The sequence below is a fragment of the Anomaloglossus baeobatrachus genome, chromosome 5 (genome assembly GCF_048569485.1).
Source record: "Anomaloglossus baeobatrachus isolate aAnoBae1 chromosome 5, aAnoBae1.hap1, whole genome shotgun sequence".
Classification (NCBI taxonomy): Eukaryota; Metazoa; Chordata; class Amphibia; order Anura; family Aromobatidae; genus Anomaloglossus; species Anomaloglossus baeobatrachus.
This window is the reverse complement of record NC_134357.1, coordinates 181,922,232-181,942,464: the sequence shown is the minus strand read 5'-3', so window position 1 is coordinate 181,942,464 and position 20,233 is coordinate 181,922,232. Positions and strand designations below refer to the sequence as shown.

General features: G+C 48.5%; 1 protein-coding gene across 1 annotated transcript in view; it reads left to right on the top strand.

Moving 5' to 3' along the window:
* Nucleotides 1-20,233, top strand: part of TSPAN14 (tetraspanin 14) — a 76,184-nt gene that overhangs the window by 42,258 nt on the left and 13,693 nt on the right. Inside the window, exons 5-6 of the mRNA XM_075349023.1 lie at nt 15,403-15,573; nt 15,664-15,789. Coding sequence (XP_075205138.1) covers nt 15,403-15,573; nt 15,664-15,789 — 297 coding nt within the window. The remainder of the gene's footprint in view (nt 1-15,402; nt 15,574-15,663; nt 15,790-20,233) is intronic.

Genomic DNA, 20,233 nt, shown 5'->3' with positions numbered 1-20,233 from the left:
TCATAACCACATCCAAGAAGTTTCTTAACCCTTCAGGTGCTTCACAGGAACTAAAGCAAAGTGGAATGAAAAAAAGCAAAAAATAAAATTTTACCTAAAATGTTGCTCTACCCCAAATTTATTTTCTTTTAGAAGAAATAACACAACAAAATGAACCCCAAAACTTGTTACCCACTTTCTTATGAATGTGCCAATACCCTACATGTGGTCAGAAACCTTTGTTTGGGTAAATGGGAGGGCTTGGAACGAAAGGAGCAATATATGAATTTTGGAAAGCAAATTTGGCTGAAATAGATTGCGGGCACCATGTTGCATTTACAGGTCCGCTAAGGTACCTAAACAGAAGGAACCCCTCACAAGTGATGCCATTTTGGAAACTAGTCCCCTCAAGGCTTATATCTAGGGGTATAGTGAGCATTTTGGACCCACAGGTACTTCACAGATTTTGATAACGTTACATTATCACATTGAAAATTTTCATTTTTTTTCTCAAAAATGTTGCTTTAGCATCAATTTTTTCACTTTTTCAAGAGATAATTCCAAAAATTTGACCCCAATGTTTGTTACCCACTTTTTTATGAGTGCGGTAATACATCACTTGTGGTCTGAAACCTTTGTTTGGAGAAATGGGAGGGCTTGGAATGGAAGGAGCAATATTTGAATTTTGAAAAGGAAATTTGGCTGAAAAAGATTGCAGGCACCATGTCACATTTGGAGGACCCCTAAGGTACGTAAACAGCAAAAAAACCCACAAGTGACCCCATATTGGAAACTAGGTCCCTCAAGGAATGTATCTAGATTTTTGGTGAGTACCCTGAACCCCCAGGTGCTTCACAGAAGTTTATAACGTTGAGCCATGAAAATAAAAAAATAAAATTTTACAACAAAATTGTTACTTCAACCAGGTAGCTTTTTTTTCACAAGGGCAACAGGAAAAAAATCACCATGAAATTTATTGCGCAATGTCTCCTGAGTTTGGTGATATCTTGTATGTGGTGGAAATCAACTGTTTAAGCATACGGCAGGTCTCAGAAGAGAAGGAGTGCCATTTGACTGCAAAATTGGCTGGAATCCATAGCGGACGCCATGTTGCATTAGGAGAGCCCCTGAGGTGCCTAAACAGTGGAGGTCCCCCACAAGTGACCCCATTCTGGAAAATAGACCCCTCAAGGAATTTATCTAGATGTTTGGTGAGTACCCTGAACCCCCAGGTGCTTCACAGAAGTTTATAATGTTGAGCTGTGAAAATAAAAAAAATATATTTTTACCACAAAATTGTTACTTCAACCAGATAGCTTTTTTTTTAACAAGAGTACACGGAAAAATATCAGCATAAAATTTATTGTGCAATTTCTCCTGAGTATGCTGATACCTTATGTGTGGTGGAAATCAACAGTTTGGGTGCACAGCAGGTCTCGGAAGGGAAAAAGTGCCATTTGACTGAACAATTGGCTGGAATAATTAGTGGACGTTATGTTGCATTTGGAAAGCCCCTAAGGTGCCTAAACAGTGGAGGTCCCCCACAAGTGACCCCATTCTGGAAACAAGACACCTCAAGGCTTTTATCTAGGTGTATATTGAGCATTTTAAATCCACGAATACTTCACAGAATTTGATAAGCTTAGGTTGCCATATTGAAATTTTCATTTTTTTCACAAAAATGTTGATTTAGCATCACATTTCTCACTTTTTCAAGAGGAAACAACAAAACGTGGACCCCACAGGTTATCTAATTTCTTGTGAGAGCAGGGATACCCCACATGTGGCCAAAAACCTCTGTTTGGATAAATGGGAGGGCTTGGAATGGAAGGAGCACCATTTGAATTTTGGAAAAGTTGAAATAAATTGCGCGCACCATGTCACATTAGCAGGGCCCCTTGGGTACCTATACATCAGAAACCCCCACAAGTTACCCCATTTTGGACACTGGACCCCTCAAGGATTTTATTCAGGAGTATAGTGAGCATTTCTTTGTCGCTCCATTGGGAGACCCAGACAATTGGGGTGTATAGCTATGCCTCTGGAGGCCACACAAAGTATTACACTAAAAGTGTAAAGCCCCTCCCCTTCTGCCTATACACCCCCCGTGCTCCCACGGGCTCCTCAGTTTTCATGCTTTGTGCGAAGGAGGCAGACATCCACGCATAGCTCCACAGCTTAGTCAGCAGCAGCTGCTGACTATGTCGGATGGAAGAAAAGAGGGCCCATAACAGGGCCCCCAGCATGCTCCCTTCTCACCCCACTCTTGTCGGCGGTATTGTTAAGGTTGAGGTATCCATTGCGGGTACGGAGGCTGGAGCCCACATGCTGTTTTCCTTCCCCATCCCCTTTAGGGCTCTGGGTGAAGTGGGATCCTAATCGGTCTCCAGGCACTGAGACCGTGCTCCATCCACAGCTCCTGGGGACTCTGCTGGATAAGGAGCCGAGTATCGTCAGGGACAAGGCCCTGCTACTTTGAGGTACTCTGTGTCCCCGTGGGGACCGCGCACAGAAACACTCCAGCATTGCTGGGTGTGTTAGTGCGCCGGGGACCGCAGCGCTGACCGCGCTTGTGCCATCACACACTGCAGCGTGGCTGGGTGTGTTAATTTACTGGGGACTACCGCGCTGACCGCGCGCTGCCATTTCACACTGCAGCGCGGCAGGGAATGTTAGTACGCCGGGGACTACCGCGCCGACCGCGCTTATACGTCGGCCGCGCTTATGACTTTAGTCCCCGGCTTTTGCGGCCTAGTCTCACTCTTTTCCCGCCCCCAGGCCTGCCAGTCAGGGGAAGGGCGGGACTCTGTACAGGACGTCAGCACTGAGGGCTGGAACATGCTTTGCATACTCCACCCCCCTCACTGTGCACAGTGGGGCACCAGATTCCCGCACTTTCTAGGGCACGCCCACGGCCCCCTCCTCTCCTCAGGACGCCGGCAGCCATTCCTGTCAGCTCTTCTGACGCTGGAGAGGGGAGACAAGCTCGGGGAGACCCAGGCAGGGATTCTGGTGACCACAAAACCGCTTTGAGCGGGCGGTAAGCAGCACCTGAGGTGCTGGCCCCACTAGTGCAGAAGTGTACTTATAGATTATATGATTATAGGCTATACTTTACACTGTATGGTGCACGGTTGATTTTTGGCTATATACCCTCCTGGATTGCTCAGAGGAGACAACAGCATGTCGTCCGCAAAAAGCAAGGGTGCCAAAGCACAGGCTTACTATGCTGCCTGCGCCGCATGTACGGCTATACTGCTGGCAGGTTCCACTGACCCTCATTGTGTGCAATGCTCGGCCCCTGTGGCACTTACTCAGCCGGAGCCTCTGCTAAGGGTGGCCCAGGGGGAACCACCTGCTAACACTGTCCAGGTGACAGGGACGGAGTTTGCAGTTTTTACTGAAAGACTTTCTGAGACTATGGCTAAGATACTAGAAGCCTTGCAGTCCAGACCGGTATCTCAGACCATGGGCACTGTGGAATCATTGCTCCCTGGTCCCCCTCAGTTGGAACAACAATGTCCTCCCGGGGTGTCTCATAGATCCCAGGGTGAGGTCTCTGACACGGACCGCAGCCCCAGACCGCCTAAGCGAGCTCGCTGGGAAATTCCCTCGACTTCATCACACTGCTCAGGGTCTCAGCGGGAGGACTCTCTATATGATGAAGTGGAGGTAGCTGATCAGGATTCTGATCCTGAGGCCGCTCTCAACCTTGATACTCCTGATGGGGACGCCATAGTGAATGATCTTATCGCGTCCATCAATCAAATGTTGGATATTTCTCCCTCAGCTCCTCCAGTAGAGGAGTCAGCTTCTCAGCAGGAGAAATTCCGTTTCAGGTTTCCCAAGCGTACGAGTATGTTTCTGGACCACTCTGACTTCAGAGAGGCAGTCCAGAAACACCGAGCTTGTCCAGATAAGCGTTTTTCCAAGCGCCTTAAGGATACACGTTATCCCTTCCCCCCTGACGTGGTCAAGGGCTGGACTCAGTGTCCCAAGGTGGATCCTCCAATCTCCAGACTGGCGGCTAGATCCATAGTTGCAGTTGAAGATGGGGCTTCACTCAAGGATGCCACTGACAGACAGATGGAGCTCTGGTTGAAATCCATCTATGAAGCTATCGGCGCGTCTTTTGCTCCAGCATTCGCAGCCGTATGGGCACTCCAAGCTATCTCAGCGGGTCAAGCGCAAATTGACGCACTCACACATACGTCTGCGCCGCAAGTGGCTTCCATAACCTCTCAAACGTCGGCATTTGCGTCCTACGCTATTAATGCTGTCCTGGACTCTGCGAGCCGTACGGCGGTTGCAGCCGACAATTCGGTGGCAATACGCAGGGCCTTGTGGCTACGGGAATGGAAGGCAGATTCGGCTTCCAAAAAGTGCTTAACCAGTTTGCCATTTTCTGGCGACCGTTTGTTTGGTGAGAGATTTGGATGAAATCATCAAACAATCCAAGGGAAAGGAAACATCCTTACCCCAGGCCAAACCAAACATACCCCAACAGAGGAGGGGACAGTCGAGGTTTCGGTCCTTTCGGGGTGCGGGCAGGTCCCAATTCTCCTCGTCCAAAAGGCCTCAGAAGGATCAGAGGAACTCCGATTCATGGCGGTCTAAGTCACGCCCTAATTAGACCGCCGGAGGTGCCGCTACCAAGGCGGCTTCCTCATGACTTACGGCCTCCTCACACCGCATCCTCGGTCGGTGGCAGGCTCTCCCGCTTTTGCGACACCTGGCTGCCACAGGTAAAAGACCGTTGGGTGAGAGACATTCTGTCTCACGGTTACAGGATAGAGTTCAGCTCTCGTCCTCCGACTCGATTCTTCAGAACATCTCCGCCTCCCGAGCGAGCCGATGCTCTTCTGCAGGCGGTGGGCACTCTGAAGGCAGAAGGAGTGGTGGTCCCGGTTCCTCTTCAGCAACAGGGTCACGGTTTTTACTCCAACCTGTTTGTTGTTCCAAAGAAGGACGGGTCTTTCCGTCCTGTCCTGGACTTAAAACTGCTCAACAAACACGTAAAGACCAGGCGGTTCCGGATGGAATCCCTGCGCTCCGTCATCGCCTCAATGTCCCAAGGAGATTTCCTTGCATCGATCGATATCAAGGATGCTTATCTCCACGTACCGATTGCTCCAGAGCATCAGCGCTTCCTGCGCTTCGCCATAGGAGACGAACACCTTCAGTTCGCGGCACTGCCGTTCGGCCTGGCGACAGCCCCACGGGTTTTCACCAAGGTCATGGCTACAGTAGTTGCGGTCCTCCACTCTCAGGGTCACTCGGTGATCCCTTACTTAGACGATCTGCTGGTCAAGGCACCCTCTCAAGAGGCATGCCAACACAGCCTCAACGTTACTCTGGAGACTCTCCAGAGTTTCGGGTGGATCATCAATTTTCCAAAGTCAAATCTGACACCGGTCCAATCGCTGACATATCTTGGCATGGAGTTTCATACTCTCTCAGCGATAGTGAAGCTTCCGCTGAACAAACAGCGGTCACTGCAGACAGGGTTGCAATCTCTCCTTCAAGGTCAGTCACACCCCTTGAGGCGCCTCATGCACTTCCTGGGGAAGATGGTGGCAGCAATGGAGGCAGTCCCTTTCGCGCAGTTTCACCTGCGTCCTCTTCAATGGGACATCCTACGCAAATGGGACAGGAAGCCGACGTCCCTCGACAGGAACGTCTCCCTCTCTCAGGCAACCAAAGCTTCCCTTCAGTGGTGGCTTCTTCCCACTTCATTATCGAAGGGGAAATCCTTCCTACCCCCATCCTGGGCGGTGGTCACGACGGACGCGAGTCTGTCAGGGTGGGGAGCAGTTTTTCTCCACCACAGGGCTCAGGGTACGTGGACTCAGCAAGAGTCCTCACTTCAGATCAATGTTCTGGAGATCAGGGCAGTGTATCTTGCCCTAAAAGCGTTCCAGCAGTGGCTGGAAGGCAAGCAGATCCGAATTCAGTCGGACAACTCCACAGCGGTGGCTTACATCAACCACCAAGGCGGAACACGCAGTCGGCAAGCCTTCCAGGAAGTCCGGCGGATTTTGATGTGGGTGGAAGCCACGGCCTCCACAATCTCCGCAGTTCACATCCCGGGCGTGGAAAACTGGGAAGCAGACTTTCTCAGTCGCCAGGGCATGGACGCAGGGGAATGGTCCCTTCACCCGGACGTGTTTCAGGAGAGCTGTTGCCGCTGGGGGATGCCGGACGTCGACCTAATGGCGTCCCGGCACAACAACAAGGTCACGGCATTCATGGCACGATCTCACGATCACAGAGCTCTGGCGGCAGACGCCTTAGTTCAGGATTGGTCGCAGTTTCAACTGCCTTATGTATTTCCTCCTCTGGCACTGCTGCCCAGAGTGTTACGCAAGATCAGGGCCGACTGCCGCCGCGCCATCCTCGTCGCTCCAGACTGGCCGAGGAGGTCGTGGTACCCGGATCTGTGGCATCTCACGGTCGGCCAACCGTGGGCACTACCAGACCGACCAGACTTGCTGTCTCAAGGGCCGTTTTTCCATCTGAATTCTGCGGCCCTCAACCTGACTGTGTGGCCATTGAGTCCTGGATCTTAGCGTCTTCAGGATTATCTCAAGAGGTCATTGCCACTATGAGACAGGCTAGGAAACCAACGTCCGCCAAGATCTACCACAGGACGTGGAAAATATTCCTGTCGTGGTGCTCTGCTCAGGGTTTTTCTCCCTGGCCATTTGCCTTGCCCACTTTTCTGTCCTTTCTTCAATCCGGATTGGAAAAGGGTTTGTCGCTCGGCTCCCTTAAGGGACAAGTCTCTGCGCTCTCTGTGTTTTTTCAGAAGCGCCTGGCCAGACTTCCACAGGTACGCACGTTCCTGCAGGGGGTTTGTCACATCGTCCCTCCTTACAAGCGTCCGTTAGAACCCTGGGATCTGAACAGGGTGCTGATGGTTCTTCAGAAACCACCGTTCGAGCCAATGAGGGATATTTCTCTCGCACGCCTTTCGCAGAAAGTGGTTTTCCTAGTAGCAGTCACTTCACTTCGGAGAGTGTCTGAGCTAGCAGCGTTGTCATGCAAAGCCCCTTTCCTGGTGTTTCACCAGGACAAGGTGGTTCTGCGTCCGGTTCCGGAATTTCTCCCTAAGGTGGTATCCCCTTTTCATCTCAATCAGGATATCTCCTTACCCTCTTTTTGTCCTCATCCAGTTCACCAATGTGAAAAGGATTTGCACTTGTTAGATCTGGTGAGAGCACTCAGATTCTACATTTCTCGTACGGCGCCCCTGTGCCGCTCGGATGCACTCTTTGTCCTTGTCGCTGGCCAGCGTAAAGGGACACAAGCTTCCAAATCAACCCTGGCTCGGTGGATCAAGGAACCAATTCTCGAAGCTTATCGTTCCTCGGGGCTTCCGGTTCCCTCAGGGCTGAAGGCCCATTCTACCAGGGCCGTGGGAGAGCCCTGGGCCTTGCGGCACCAGGCTACGGCTCAGCAGGTGTGTCAGGCAGCTACCTGGTCGAGCCTGCACACTTTCACGAAACACTATCAGGTGCATACCTATGCTTCGGCAGATGCCAGCCTAGGTAGGCGAGTCCTTCAGGCGGCGGTTGCCCACCTGTAGGACGGAGCCGTTACGGCTCTATTATGAGGTATTATTTACCCACCCAGGGACTGCTTTTGGAGCAATGGAGCGACAAAGAAGAAGGGAATTTTGTTTACTTACCGTAAATTCCTTTTCTTCTAGCTCCAATTGGGAGACCCAGCACCCGCCCCTGTTTTTTTGTGTACACATGTTGTTCATGTTGAATGGTTTCAGTTCTCCGATATTCCTTCGGATTGAATTTACTTTAAACCAGTTTATAATTTTTTCCTCCTTCTTGCTTTTGCACCAAAACTGAGGAGCCCGTGGGAGCACGGGGGGTGTATAGGCAGAAGGGGAGGGGCTTTACACTTTTAGTGTAATACTTTGTGTGGCCTCCGGAGGCATAGCTATACATCCCAATTGTCTGGGTCTCCCAATTGGAGCTAGAAGAAAAGGAATTTACAGTAAGTAAACAAAATTCCCTTCTTTGAATCCACAGGTACTTCACAAAAATGTTGCTGTAGCAACAAATTTCTCACTGTTAGGCTATGTGACGATGATCCAGAGACACGGCGTCTAGTACACAGTGTCAACCTTCCTGCAGAGATGTGAGTGTTGTCCACGGGAGAACGCAGCTGCCCATGACCACGATTTGGGTTCAGGCTGCTGTGGAGCTCTATGCTACCTGCAGAGAACACTCTTGTCTCCGCATGCATAAATTGACATGCTGAGGCTCGGGAAGCTGCACCACAGGTCAGTTTATTCTGCGGAGAAGAGAAGCACAGTGGGCATGGGATTTCTAAAAATCCTTCCACTGTGCCTCTACTGCACAACACAGCGTTATGGATGCAGGGAAAACACTGTGCCCAAAACGCTGCAAACCCTGATTGTGGGCACACAGCCTAAAATGCTACAATGGATGAATGGATAGATGTCAAACACATATAACATCCCACCCCCCTGAATATTCTAAGCTGGCGCCCTTCAGTGACTTTCATGTGGCACTAAAGGGTGCCTAGCCTTGTATTTAGCCCCAAAAAAAAATTAAAATAAATGACGTGGGGTCCCCCCTATTTTTGATAGCCAGCTAGGGTAAAGCAGACAGCTGTAGCCTGCAAACCACAGCTGACAGCTTCACCTTGGCTGGTGATCAATTTGGAGGGCTCCCCAAGCTGGGTTTTTTTTTTAATTATTTATAAATAAATAATTAAAAAAAAAAAAAAAAAAACGTGGGGTCCCCCCAAATTAGATCACCAGCCAAGGTGAAGCTGACAGCTGGGATCTGGTATTCTCAGGGTGGGAAGAGCCATGGTTATTGGACTCTACCCAGCCTAAAAATAGCAGGCCGCAGCCGCCCCAGAAGTGGCGCATCCGTTAGATGCGCCAATCCTGGCACTTCGCCCCAACTCATCCCGCGCCCTGGTGCGGTGGCAAACGGGGTAATAAATGGGGTTGATACCAGATGCGTAATGTCACCTGGCATCAAGCCCAGCAATTAGTGATGTCACGGCGTCTATCAGATACCAGACATAACTAATTGACAGTAATAAAAAAAAAAATTGACAACAACAAAAAAAAAAAAAATTTATTTGGAAAAACACTCCCCAAAACTTTCCCTCATTCACCAATTTATAGAAAAGAAAAAAACATCCGTCCGCTGTAATCCATTTGGACGTCCCGCGGCGATTCTGGATCTTCTAGAATGTGGGGGGCACGTTCAGGGAACGTATCCCCCATTTTCTAGGAGTGCAGACCCTCAATTTGAGGAGAGTGGGTGCAAAGAATCTGCACCCACTCTCCCCGGGTCAGAGCTGCAGAGTGCGAGCAGCAGCAGCAGCCAGCGTCTCTGAAAGCAAAGCAGGAAGCTGAGCTCAGCTGCTCTGCACATGTGACCGCACTGACCGGCGTTTGCTGTGAAGGAGGAGGGGGCCGCGGGGGATGAAGGCTGGAAAAGGTACGCGGGACACCGGGGAACACCGGGGGGGGGGATAGGGGGTGACCTGGCAGGGCCTGGGAAGCAGGTTTCTGTCGCATGTGTTATGGCACGTACAACAGAAACCAAAGGAAAAGGGTGATTGCGGGCTGCGCGCTGCTGTGCTCGCCGGTGCGCGCGGCCATCTTGGATTTTCGGGAGGGGGTTGGGGGTCGGGGGGGGCACTTTGGCGACACCGGGGGACCGGAGAAGACCGGGAAAGAGATTTATCTCCCATCTGACATGTTTGATCATGCCAGATGGGAGATAAATCATTTTTTACCGGCGATGTCATTTACTATAACTTGATGATCGGTATACGGTGTATACCGGTCATCACGAGACTGGGGACCGAAAAAAACGGCCCGAATCATGATCTCCAGGGTCTCAGCTACCCCCGGCAGCTGAGACCCCGGAAATTTTCTGACGCTGGGGGGCGCTGTACACTTATTTCTGCCCGCTGTTTTAAAACGGCAGAAAGGAATAAGTACCTGATTCTGCCGCCGTTTTAAAACGTAACGCGGTCGTAATGGGGTTAATAGAAATCCACCCGCCTGCGCTTCTTTATTAGTGAGTGCGTTGCCATAATGCTTACGCTGAGTTATCAGTTCTGAGATAGAGGGGGTGGAGGATGTTATCCAATATTTATTTTTTGGATAGCAATAAAATAGTGTGCAAAAGTCTTGGAAATACCTCTACTTATATTACTGTCTAAATCAGAGTTTTCCCAGTAATGCAGAAGTGCTGCTTGAGGAGATAGGGGGCACATAGAGCTCCAAAGCGTTTTTGCCAGAACCGAGACTGACCCCAGAAAGAAGCCGTGTCGGGGCACAGCCAGATACCATGATAAAAGTCCAAATTTTGCAGTTTACATTTGGGCATGCAATTAACCTGGCCGAACTAGGATCCACTTCAGGAATATTAAAAGTATTAAAGGCATAAATACCCCGTGCATAATTTTAAATTGTGTCTCTCTCCAGGACTTGATATTTTTCCGGATTTTTATAGGTTTGTTGGCAACATCTGAGTAAATTATAGCCACACCTGGGGATGTATTTTAATACACACATGAAACACTGTTTCTTTGTGTAGCATCAGGGAAAGTCAAAAGAAAGAAGTTAAGATCTCAGGAAGAAAATTGTGGACTTGCACAAGTCTGGTTCATCTTTGGGTGCAATTTCCAGATACCTGAAGGTGCCTTGTTCATCTATACAAACAATTATACGCAAGTACAAACAAGATGGGAATGTCCAGCCATCATACCACTCAGGAAGTAGACTGGTTCTGTGTACCAGAGATGAATGTGCTTTGGTCAGACATGTGCATATCAACCGAAGAAAAAAAGCAAAAGAACTTGTGAAGATGCTGGCGAACGCTGATAAGATTGTGTCATTATCCACAGTGACACGAGTACTGTATCAACATGTACTGAAAGACTACTCTGCCAGAAAGAAACCATTACTCCGAAAGAAATTTTAAAAAGCCAGATTAATGCTTGCAAATGCACACAGGAACAAAGACCTTAATTTTTGGAGACATGTTCTGTGGTCTGATGAAACTTAAATTGAAATGTTTGGCCATAATGATCATCATTATGTTTGGAGAAAAAGAGAGAAGCTTTGAAGCCTAAGAACACCACGGGGGTGGCTGCATCATGTTGTGGTTTTTTTTTTTTTTGTTGCAGGAGGGACTGGTGCATGTCACAAAATAGATGCCATTATGAGGCAAGACGATTATGTGGCAATGCTGAAGTAACCTCTCAAGACATCGGCCAGGAACTTAAAGATTGGGCAGAAATGGGTCTTCGAACTGGACAATGACCTGAAGCATACTGCCAAACTGGTTACAAAGTGGCTGAAGGATAACAAAGGCAATGTTTTGGAGTGGCCATCACAAAGCCCTGATCTCAATCCTATTAAACATTTATGGGCAAAGCTGAAAAGTCAGGTGCGAGCAAGGTGACCTACAAACATTGCTGAGTTACACCAATTCTTTCAGCAAGAATGGGCCCTAATTTCTACCAACTATTGTGAGAAGCTTGTGGAAGGAGATCCATATTGTTTCTCCCAAGTCATACAGTTTTAGGACAATGGGACCAAATACTAATGAAATGTATGGAAATTTTTGACTTTGCAGAAAGTAATAAAAATGCCTTAAAACGTGTTCTCTCTCATTATTCTGGCATTAACAAAATATAAATAATTTTGGTTCCTAATTGACCTAAAACGGGAAAAGTTTATTCTGATTTCATGTCAGATAGTGAGAAAAACACGCAGATGTGTGTTTTTAGAGACCGGAAGGCAACTTCTGGTTTCAACTGTATTAGGGAGTTTGAGTCGGAATCGGGGAAATTGAGAAGGTTTGGCTTAACGACTCCACAGACGTCTTGCATACATACATGCATTAATACATATATACATACATACATACACGGCTCTGGCAAAAGTTAAGAGGCCACTTCTATTTATAGGTATATTTTTGAGTGAAATGTAAATTGTTCTTTTATTCCATAAACTACTGGCAATGTCTCAGAATTTCCAAGGAATAAATTGTGTATTTTCTGAAAATGTGGAATGGTCAAAATAACAAAACGATGCACAGTGCTTTCAGACCTCAAATAATGCAAAGAAAACCAGTTCATAATCATTTAGAAACAACAATACTAATGTTTTAACTCTGGAAGAGTTCAGAAATCAATATTTTGTGAAATAACCATGATTTTTAATCACAGCTTTCAATCGTCTTGGCATGCTTTCCACCAGTTTTTCACCCTGCTTTTGGGTGACCTATTGTCACTCCTGGTGCAAAAATGTAAGTTCTTCTTTGTTTGATGGCTTGTGACTATCCATCTTCCTCTTTATTACATTCCAGAGGTTTTCAATGGGGTTCAGGTCTGGTGATTGGGCTGGCCATAACAGAGTTTTGATGTGGTCCACACATCCACATATTGACTGTGTGGCATGGCGCATTGTCTTGCTGAAAAAAAGAGTCCTCAGAGTTAAGGAACATTGCCTGAGCAGAAGGAAGCAACTGTTTTTCCAGGACATTGTATGCGGCTTGATTCATCGCATGAAAGACGCATGAAAGCTGTGATTTAAAAATCATGGTTATTTCACAAAATATTGATTTCTGAACTCTTCATGAGTTAAAACATTAGTATTGTTGTTTCTAAATGATTATGAACTGGTTTTCTTTGCATTATTTGAGGTCTGAAAGTAATGCATTTTGTTCGTTATTTTGACCATTTCTCATTTTCAGAAAATAAATAGAAAATTTATTACTTGGAAATTCAGAGACATGTTGTCAGTAGTTTATAGAATAAAAGAACAATTTACATTTTACTCAAATATTAATTTTTAACTTAATTTTTGCCAGAGCTAGCTAGCTGATACAGATAGAGCTAAAACAAAAATCAAAGTCTCCTTTCGAGCCAACCCACAGGCTGGATTTCAACAGAGTGGTAAAATATACAGAAGTATTGCAGTGTGTGATGAAAGGAATAACTAGGTAAACATTTTTTACATATTGATTACTGTGTGTATGTGTATGTGTATATGTATATGTGTGTATATATATATATATATATATATATATATATATATATATATATATATATATATATATATATATATATATATATATATATATATATATATATATATATATATATATATATATATATATATATATATATATATATATACGCACATACACACAATCTGTGGTAAAACAGCATCAAGAAAGGTCCAATCATTGAAAATGTGAAATTAACCTGATGGGTAAACACAAAAAAAGATTAAAAATGTCAATATTGCAGGTTTGGGTGTTTTTTGTTTTGGTTTTTTTGCTGCAAAACTGCAAAAAGAAATAATAAAAATAAAACCACCAGTAACACTGCTCCAGCAATCGAAAAAATGAAAACGTGACGGGTTTCTAAAAATGGCCACACAAATATTTTTTTTTTTTCCCCAGTAAAATATTAAAAAAAAATTAGATAAGTTTGGTATCACTGTAATCATGCTGACATGGAGCGTCATGTTACCTGATCACTTTAAGCATGCCATGAACACCATAGAAACAAAACCCCCAAAAATGTCAAAATGCCACTTTTTTTTTTTTTTTTTTATAGTACAATTCTTCCAGTAGAATACAATACCGATATGTCTGTGGACATAGAATTTTTTTTTTAACTCCTGGAAGAAGGGGAAATAAAATCCCCTTAAACATAAAAATAAGTTGTGTTGGGAAGGAGATATATTGTGTGATACACATAAACCTTAAGGCTATGTGCCCATGTGAGATTAAACCTGCGTATTTATCTGTGGAAAATCTGCAGATTTTCTGGATTTTCCAGATAAATCCGCAGGTTTCAGCATGTACAGACACTTCCCATGTTATCCTATGGGACATGGGGAGTGCTATGTCCATGCTGCGGATACGTGCGGCTGCGGAACATGCGGATGTCCCGCAGCTGAACGTAATTGCATGTCAATTTTTTCTGCGGAATTGCCTGCGGAAATTCCGGGACTTCCTCAGGTAAGCCGCATGAATGTCCGCAGGTTTACCGCAGCTATTTCGCTGTGCTACCGCAGCTAAAAATAGCTGCGGATTTCGGCGAGCAGCTGCGGGAAACCTACAGATGTACATGCAGATATATCCGCAGGTACGAGTTCCCAGGGGCACATAGCCTAAGAATGACCTTCTATGAATGTTTGTTGCACAGATTCGTCCTTCGTTTCTTCTTGTAGGAAGAGCTATCCGCGCCCATCTTCAATACTCGCATATGTACTAACCTAATAATAATATATACTGTATTAACAGCTCCATGAATGAAACTTAGATCTGTGTTGATTTGGGAAGAAATTGTATTTTTCCATAAGATGAGAATTGACTATTCTCGGCGAGTTTTTGATGATGTGTATTTTTGCTTTGCAAAAAAGGCAGAATCTTCTATGTACCAGCAAAGTCTATGGTTTATAGAAATCTGCCCGCTGTTCCTTTTTTTTATGCTGTCTAATCTGCGGTGCGGGTTTCAAATCCGCAACATGTCAATTTCTCTTGTGGGTACACTGAGTTTTATGTATGGGTTGTTCCCATAGAATTGCATTAGGTGTGGAAGATCCTATAATCCTCACATGGCAGTATCAATAAATTATGTCAAAGTTAAATAAAGTAACAAAAATGAAGCCCCTTTTTGTAAAACGTGACATAACAAGCGAGAAACCGCAGCCGCAATGTGATAAAATGCGTTACCATATGTACGTAATGGCGTGTGGAGGAGATCTCCAAATTCACCTTTTACTCTTGAAAAACAAATTATGGCAAGGATGTGAACAAGCTGTAAGGCTATGTGCGCACGTTGCGTACAAGCCCTGCAGAAATTTCTGCAGCGATCTGAAGAGCACATGTGCGCTTTAGATCGCTGCAGAAATGTCCGTAGTGAGCGCCGATTCCATGCGCTCTGCCTGCAGCTCCTCCCATAGACAGAGCAGGGGCTGCCGGCAAAGCGCAGGAAAGAAGTGACATGTCACTTCTTTTTGCGCAGCGCTTCGGCAGTAGCCGAAGCGCTGCGCTCTTAAACGCCACGTGCGCACGGCCCCTGCACAGTCTCCATAGACTGTGCAGGGGACGCAGGACGCATGCAGTTACGCTGCGCTACAAAGCGCAGCGTAACTGCATGTTTTTACGCGACGTGCGCACATAGCCTAAGAATATCAGCTTTGCAGGGGAACGTGCAGAGTTGGCCTTTCTTTATCCGCTGTACAGTGTTACTATTTGATACAAATGCTGGTTCTTTGGGAGTCGGATGGTTCTGCAGTAGGGCGCACAACGATGAGCCGGTCCAGACGGTTGTCACCTCCAGCCATGATTCTAATGATTCTTGTCTTCTACTTTTCTGCAGTTCTGTGGGGCCATTGTGCTCATCTTCTTTATGGAGCTGGCTGTTGCAGTGCTGGCCTTCCTTTTCCAAGATTGGGTGAGAGACCGAGCCAAGGAATTTTTTGAGAACAACATAAGAGCTTACCGAGACGACATAGACCTGCAGAACCTCATAGACTCCCTGCAGAAAGCGGTATTTGTTGTTGACAACCTGTCGACTTCTTGCACTTTACTTATCCGCCATTGTATTTCATGTGGACATGTAACCATGTGTCTCTAACAGAATCATTGTTGTGGGGCCCAAGGACCAGATGACTGGGACCTGAATGAGTATTTTAACTGCACTGGAGAAAACCTCAGCCGAGAGAAATGTGGCGTGCCGTTCTCCTGCTGTATCGCCGACCCAGCTGTAAGTGTAAAACATTCATTAATCCTAATTTCCTTGCCTTGGTGCTAGGTCATACACACACATTTTGCTTGCATGATTTGGGGTAGAGATGGGATTATGCCAAAGCAACAGTAGTACAGTCTTTCTTTGTCGCTCCATTGGGAGACCCAGACAATTGGGTGTATAGCTTCTGCCTCCGGAGGCCACACAAAGTATTACACTTAAAAGTGTAAACCCCTCCCCTTCTGCCTATACACCCCCCCGTGCATCACGGGCTCCTCAGTTTTTATGCTTTGTGCGAAGGAGGCACACATGCACGCAAGCTCCACAATTTAGTCAGCAGCAGCTGCTGACTATATCGGATGGAAGAAAAGAGGGCCCATAACAGGGCCCCCGGCATGCTCCCTTCTCACCCCACTCTGGTCGGCGGTGCTGTTAAGGTTGAGGTACCCATTGCGGGTACATAGGCAGGAGCCACATGCTGTTTTCCTTCCCCATCCCTTAGGGGCTCTGGGTGAAGTGGGATCCTAATCGGTCTCCAGGCACTGGGACCGTGCTCCCTCCGCAGCCCCTGGGGGAATCTGCTTGGACAGGAGCCGGGTATCGTCAGGGACAGGCAGCGACTTTGAGGTACTCTGTGTCCCCTTGGGGACGGCGCATATAGCGCCTGTGTTATACACGCTGCAGCAGCTGCTGGGTGTGTTAGTGCGCCGGGACTACCGCGCTGGCCGCGCTTGTTTGCCGGCCGCGCTTGTAACTTTACTCCCCGGCTTTTGCGGCCTAGTACCGCATATTCCCGGCCCTGCCAGTCAGGGGAAGGGCGGGACGCTGCACTGGACGTCAGCGCTGAGGGCTGGAGCATACTTTGTATCCTCCTCCCCCCTCACTGAGCACCGTGGGGCACCAGATTCCCGCACTTTCTAAAGGCACGCCCACGGCCCCCTCCTCCCCACAGAACGCTGGCAGCCATTCCTGTCAGCACTTCTGACGCTGGAGAGGAGAGACAACACAGCTTTGGGAGGCCCAGGCAGGGAATCTGGTGGTCACACAACCGCTGCGGGCGGTCGGTAAGCCGCACCTGTTACTAGGTGCTGGCCCCCCTGGGTGCCGAAGTGTATATTTATATGCTTATAGTCTATACATTTACTTTGTACGGCCGCACTGCTTGTTTTTGGCTATATACCCTCCCTGATTGTACTCAGAGGAGACAACAGCATGTCGTCCGCAAAAAGCAAGGGTGCCAAGGCACAGGCTTACTTTGCAACCTGTACCTCATGTGCGGCTATGCTACCTGCAGGTTCCACCTACCATCATTGTGTGCAATGCTCGGCCCCGGTGACACTCACTCAGCCGGAGCCTCTGCCACTGGTGGCCCAGGTGGAACCACCTGCTGCCACTGTCCAGGTGACAGGGACGGAGTTTGCAGTATTCGCTGACAAACTTTGAGTCTATGGATAAATGGTCTGCTAAGATACTAGAAGCCTTGCAGTCCAGACCGGTAACACAGGTCCCGGGCACTGTTGAATCATTGACCCCAGGCCCCCCTCGGTTGGAGCAGCAAAGTGCTCTTGGGGCGGCTCATAGGTCCCACGGTGAGGTCTCCGACGGACCGCAGTCCCAGACCGCCTAAGCGGGCTCGCTGGGAGCTTCCCTCGACTTCATCACACTGCTCAGGGTCTCAGCAGGAGGACTCTCTAGAGGATGAAGCGGAGGTGGCAGATCAGGACTCTGATCCTGACGCCGCTCTCAACCTGGATACACCTGAAGGGGACGCCATAGTAAATGACCTTATAGCGTCCATCAATCAGGTGTTGGATCTTTCTCCCCCAGCTCCTCCGATTGAGGAGTCAGCTTCTCAGAAGGAGAAATTCCATTTTAGGTTTCCCAAACGTACAATGAATGCGTTTCTGGATCACTCCGACTTCAGAGATACAGTCCAGAAACACCGAGCGTTTCCAGATAAGCGCTTTACTAAGCGCCTTAAGGACACACGTTATCCCTTCCCCCCTGACGTAGTCAAGGGTTGGGCTCAGTGTCCCAAGGTGGATCCTCCAGTCTCTAGACTGGCGGCTAGATCTATAGTTGCAGTGGCAGATGGTGCATCACTCAAGGATGCCACTGACAGGCAGATAGAGCTCTTGACGAAATCCATCTATGAAGCTAGATAGGCGCGTCCTTTGCTCCGGCATTCGCAGCCGTATGGGCACTCCAAGCTATCTCAGCTTGTCAGTCTGAGATTAATGCAGTCACACGTGCCTCTACTCCGCAGGTTGTGTCCTTAACATCTCAGGCGTCGGCGTTTGCGTTCTACGCCATGAATGCGGTCCTGGACTCTGCGAGCCGTACGTCGGTAGCATCCGCCAATTCGGTGGCAGTCCGCAGGGCCATGTGGCTACGGGAATGGAAGGCAGACTCTGCTTCTAAAAAGTCCTTAACCGGTTTGCCATTTTCTGGCGACCGCCTGTTTGGCGAGCGATTGGATGAAATCATTAAACAATCCAAGGGAAAGGACTCATCCTTACCCCAGTCCAAACCAAACAGACCTCAACAACGGAAGGTACAATCGAGGTTTCGGTCCTTTCGGCCCGCGGGCAGGTCTCAATTCTCCTCGTCCAACAGGCCACAGAAGGGTCAGAGGAACTCCGATTCATGGCGGTCTAAGTCACGTCCTAAGAAGAACGCCGGAGGGACCGCTCCCAAAGCGGCCTCCTCATGACTTTCGGCCTCCTCAAACCGCATCCTCGGTCGGTGGCAGGCTCTCCCGCTTTTGCGACGCCTGGTTGCCACATGTCCAAGACCGATGGGTGCGAGACATTTTGTCTCACGGTTACAGGATAGAGTTCAGCTCTCGTCCTCTGACTCGTTTCTTCAGAACATCTCCTCCCCCCGAGCGAGCCGATGCTCTCCTTCAGGCGGTGAGCACTCTGAAGGCAGAAGGAGTGGTGGTCCCTGTTCCCCTTCAGCAACGGGGCCACGGCTTTTACTTGTTTGTTGTGCCAAAAAAGGACGGATCTTTCCGTCCCGTTCTGGACCTAAAACTGCTCAACAGACACGTGAAAACCAGGCGGTTCCGGATGGAATCTCTCCGCTCCGTCATCGCCTCAATGTCCCAAGGAGACTTCCTAGCATCAATCGACATCAGGGATGCTTATCTCCACGTGCCGATTGCATCAGAGCATCAGCGCTTCCTGCGTTTTGCCATCGGGGACGAACACCTTCAGTTCGTGGCACTGCCTTTCGGCCTGGCGACAGCCCCACGGGTCTTCACCAAGGTCATGGCAACAGTGGTAGCAGTCCTACACTCTCAGGGACACTCGGTGATCCCTTACTTAGATGATCTGCTTGTCAAGGCCCCTTCTCAGGTGGCATGCCAACACAGCCTGAATATTGCTCTGGAGACTCTCCAGAGATTCGGGTGGATCATCAATTTCCCAAAGTCAAAACTGACACCGGCCCAATCACTGACATATCTCGGCATGGAGTTTCATACTCTCTCAGCGATAGTGAAGCTTCCGCTGGACAAACAGCGTTCACTACAGACAGGGGTGCAATCTCTCCTTCGAGTCCAGTCGCACCCCTTGAGGCGCCTCATGCACTTCCTAGGGAAGATGGTGGCAGCAATGGAGGCAGTTCCTTTTGCGCAGTTTCATCTGCGTCCACTTCAATGGGACATTCTCCGCAAATGGGACAGGAAATAGACGTCCCTAGACAGGAACGTCTCCCTTTCTCGGGCAGCCAAGGCCTCCCTTCAGTGGTGGCTTCTTCCCACTTCATTGTCGAAGGGGAAATCCTTCCTGCCCCCATCCTGGGCGGTGGTCACGACGGACGCGAGTCTGTCAGGGTGGGGAGCGGTCTTTCTCCACCACAGGGCTCAGGGTACCTGGACTCAGCCAGAGTCCTCCCTTCAGATCAATGTTCTGGAGATAAGGGCAGTGTATCTAGCCCTAAAGGCGTTCCAGCCGTGGCTGGAAGGCAGGCAGATCCGAATTCAGTCGGACAACGCCACGGCGGTGGCATACATCAACCACCAAGGCGGCACACGCAGTCGGCAAGCCTTCCAGGAAGTCCGGCGGATTCTGCTTTGGGTGGAAGCCACAGCCTCCACCATCTCCGCAGTTCACATCCCGGGCGTAGAAAACTGGGAAGCAGACTTTCTCAGTCGCCAGGGCATGGACGCAGGGGAATGGTCTCTTCACCCGGACGTGTTTCAAGAGATCTGTTGCCGCTGGGGGAAGCCGGACGTCGACCTAATGGCGTCCCGGCACAACAACAAGGTCCCGGCATTCATGGCACGTTCTCAAGATCACAGAGCTCTGGCGGCAGACGCATTAGTTCAGGATTGGTCGCAGTTTCAACTGCCTTATGTATTTCCTCCTCTGGCACTGCTGCCCAGAGTGTTACGCAAGATCAGGTCCGACTGCCGCCGCGCCATCCTCGTCGCTCCAGACTGGCCGAGGAGGTCGTG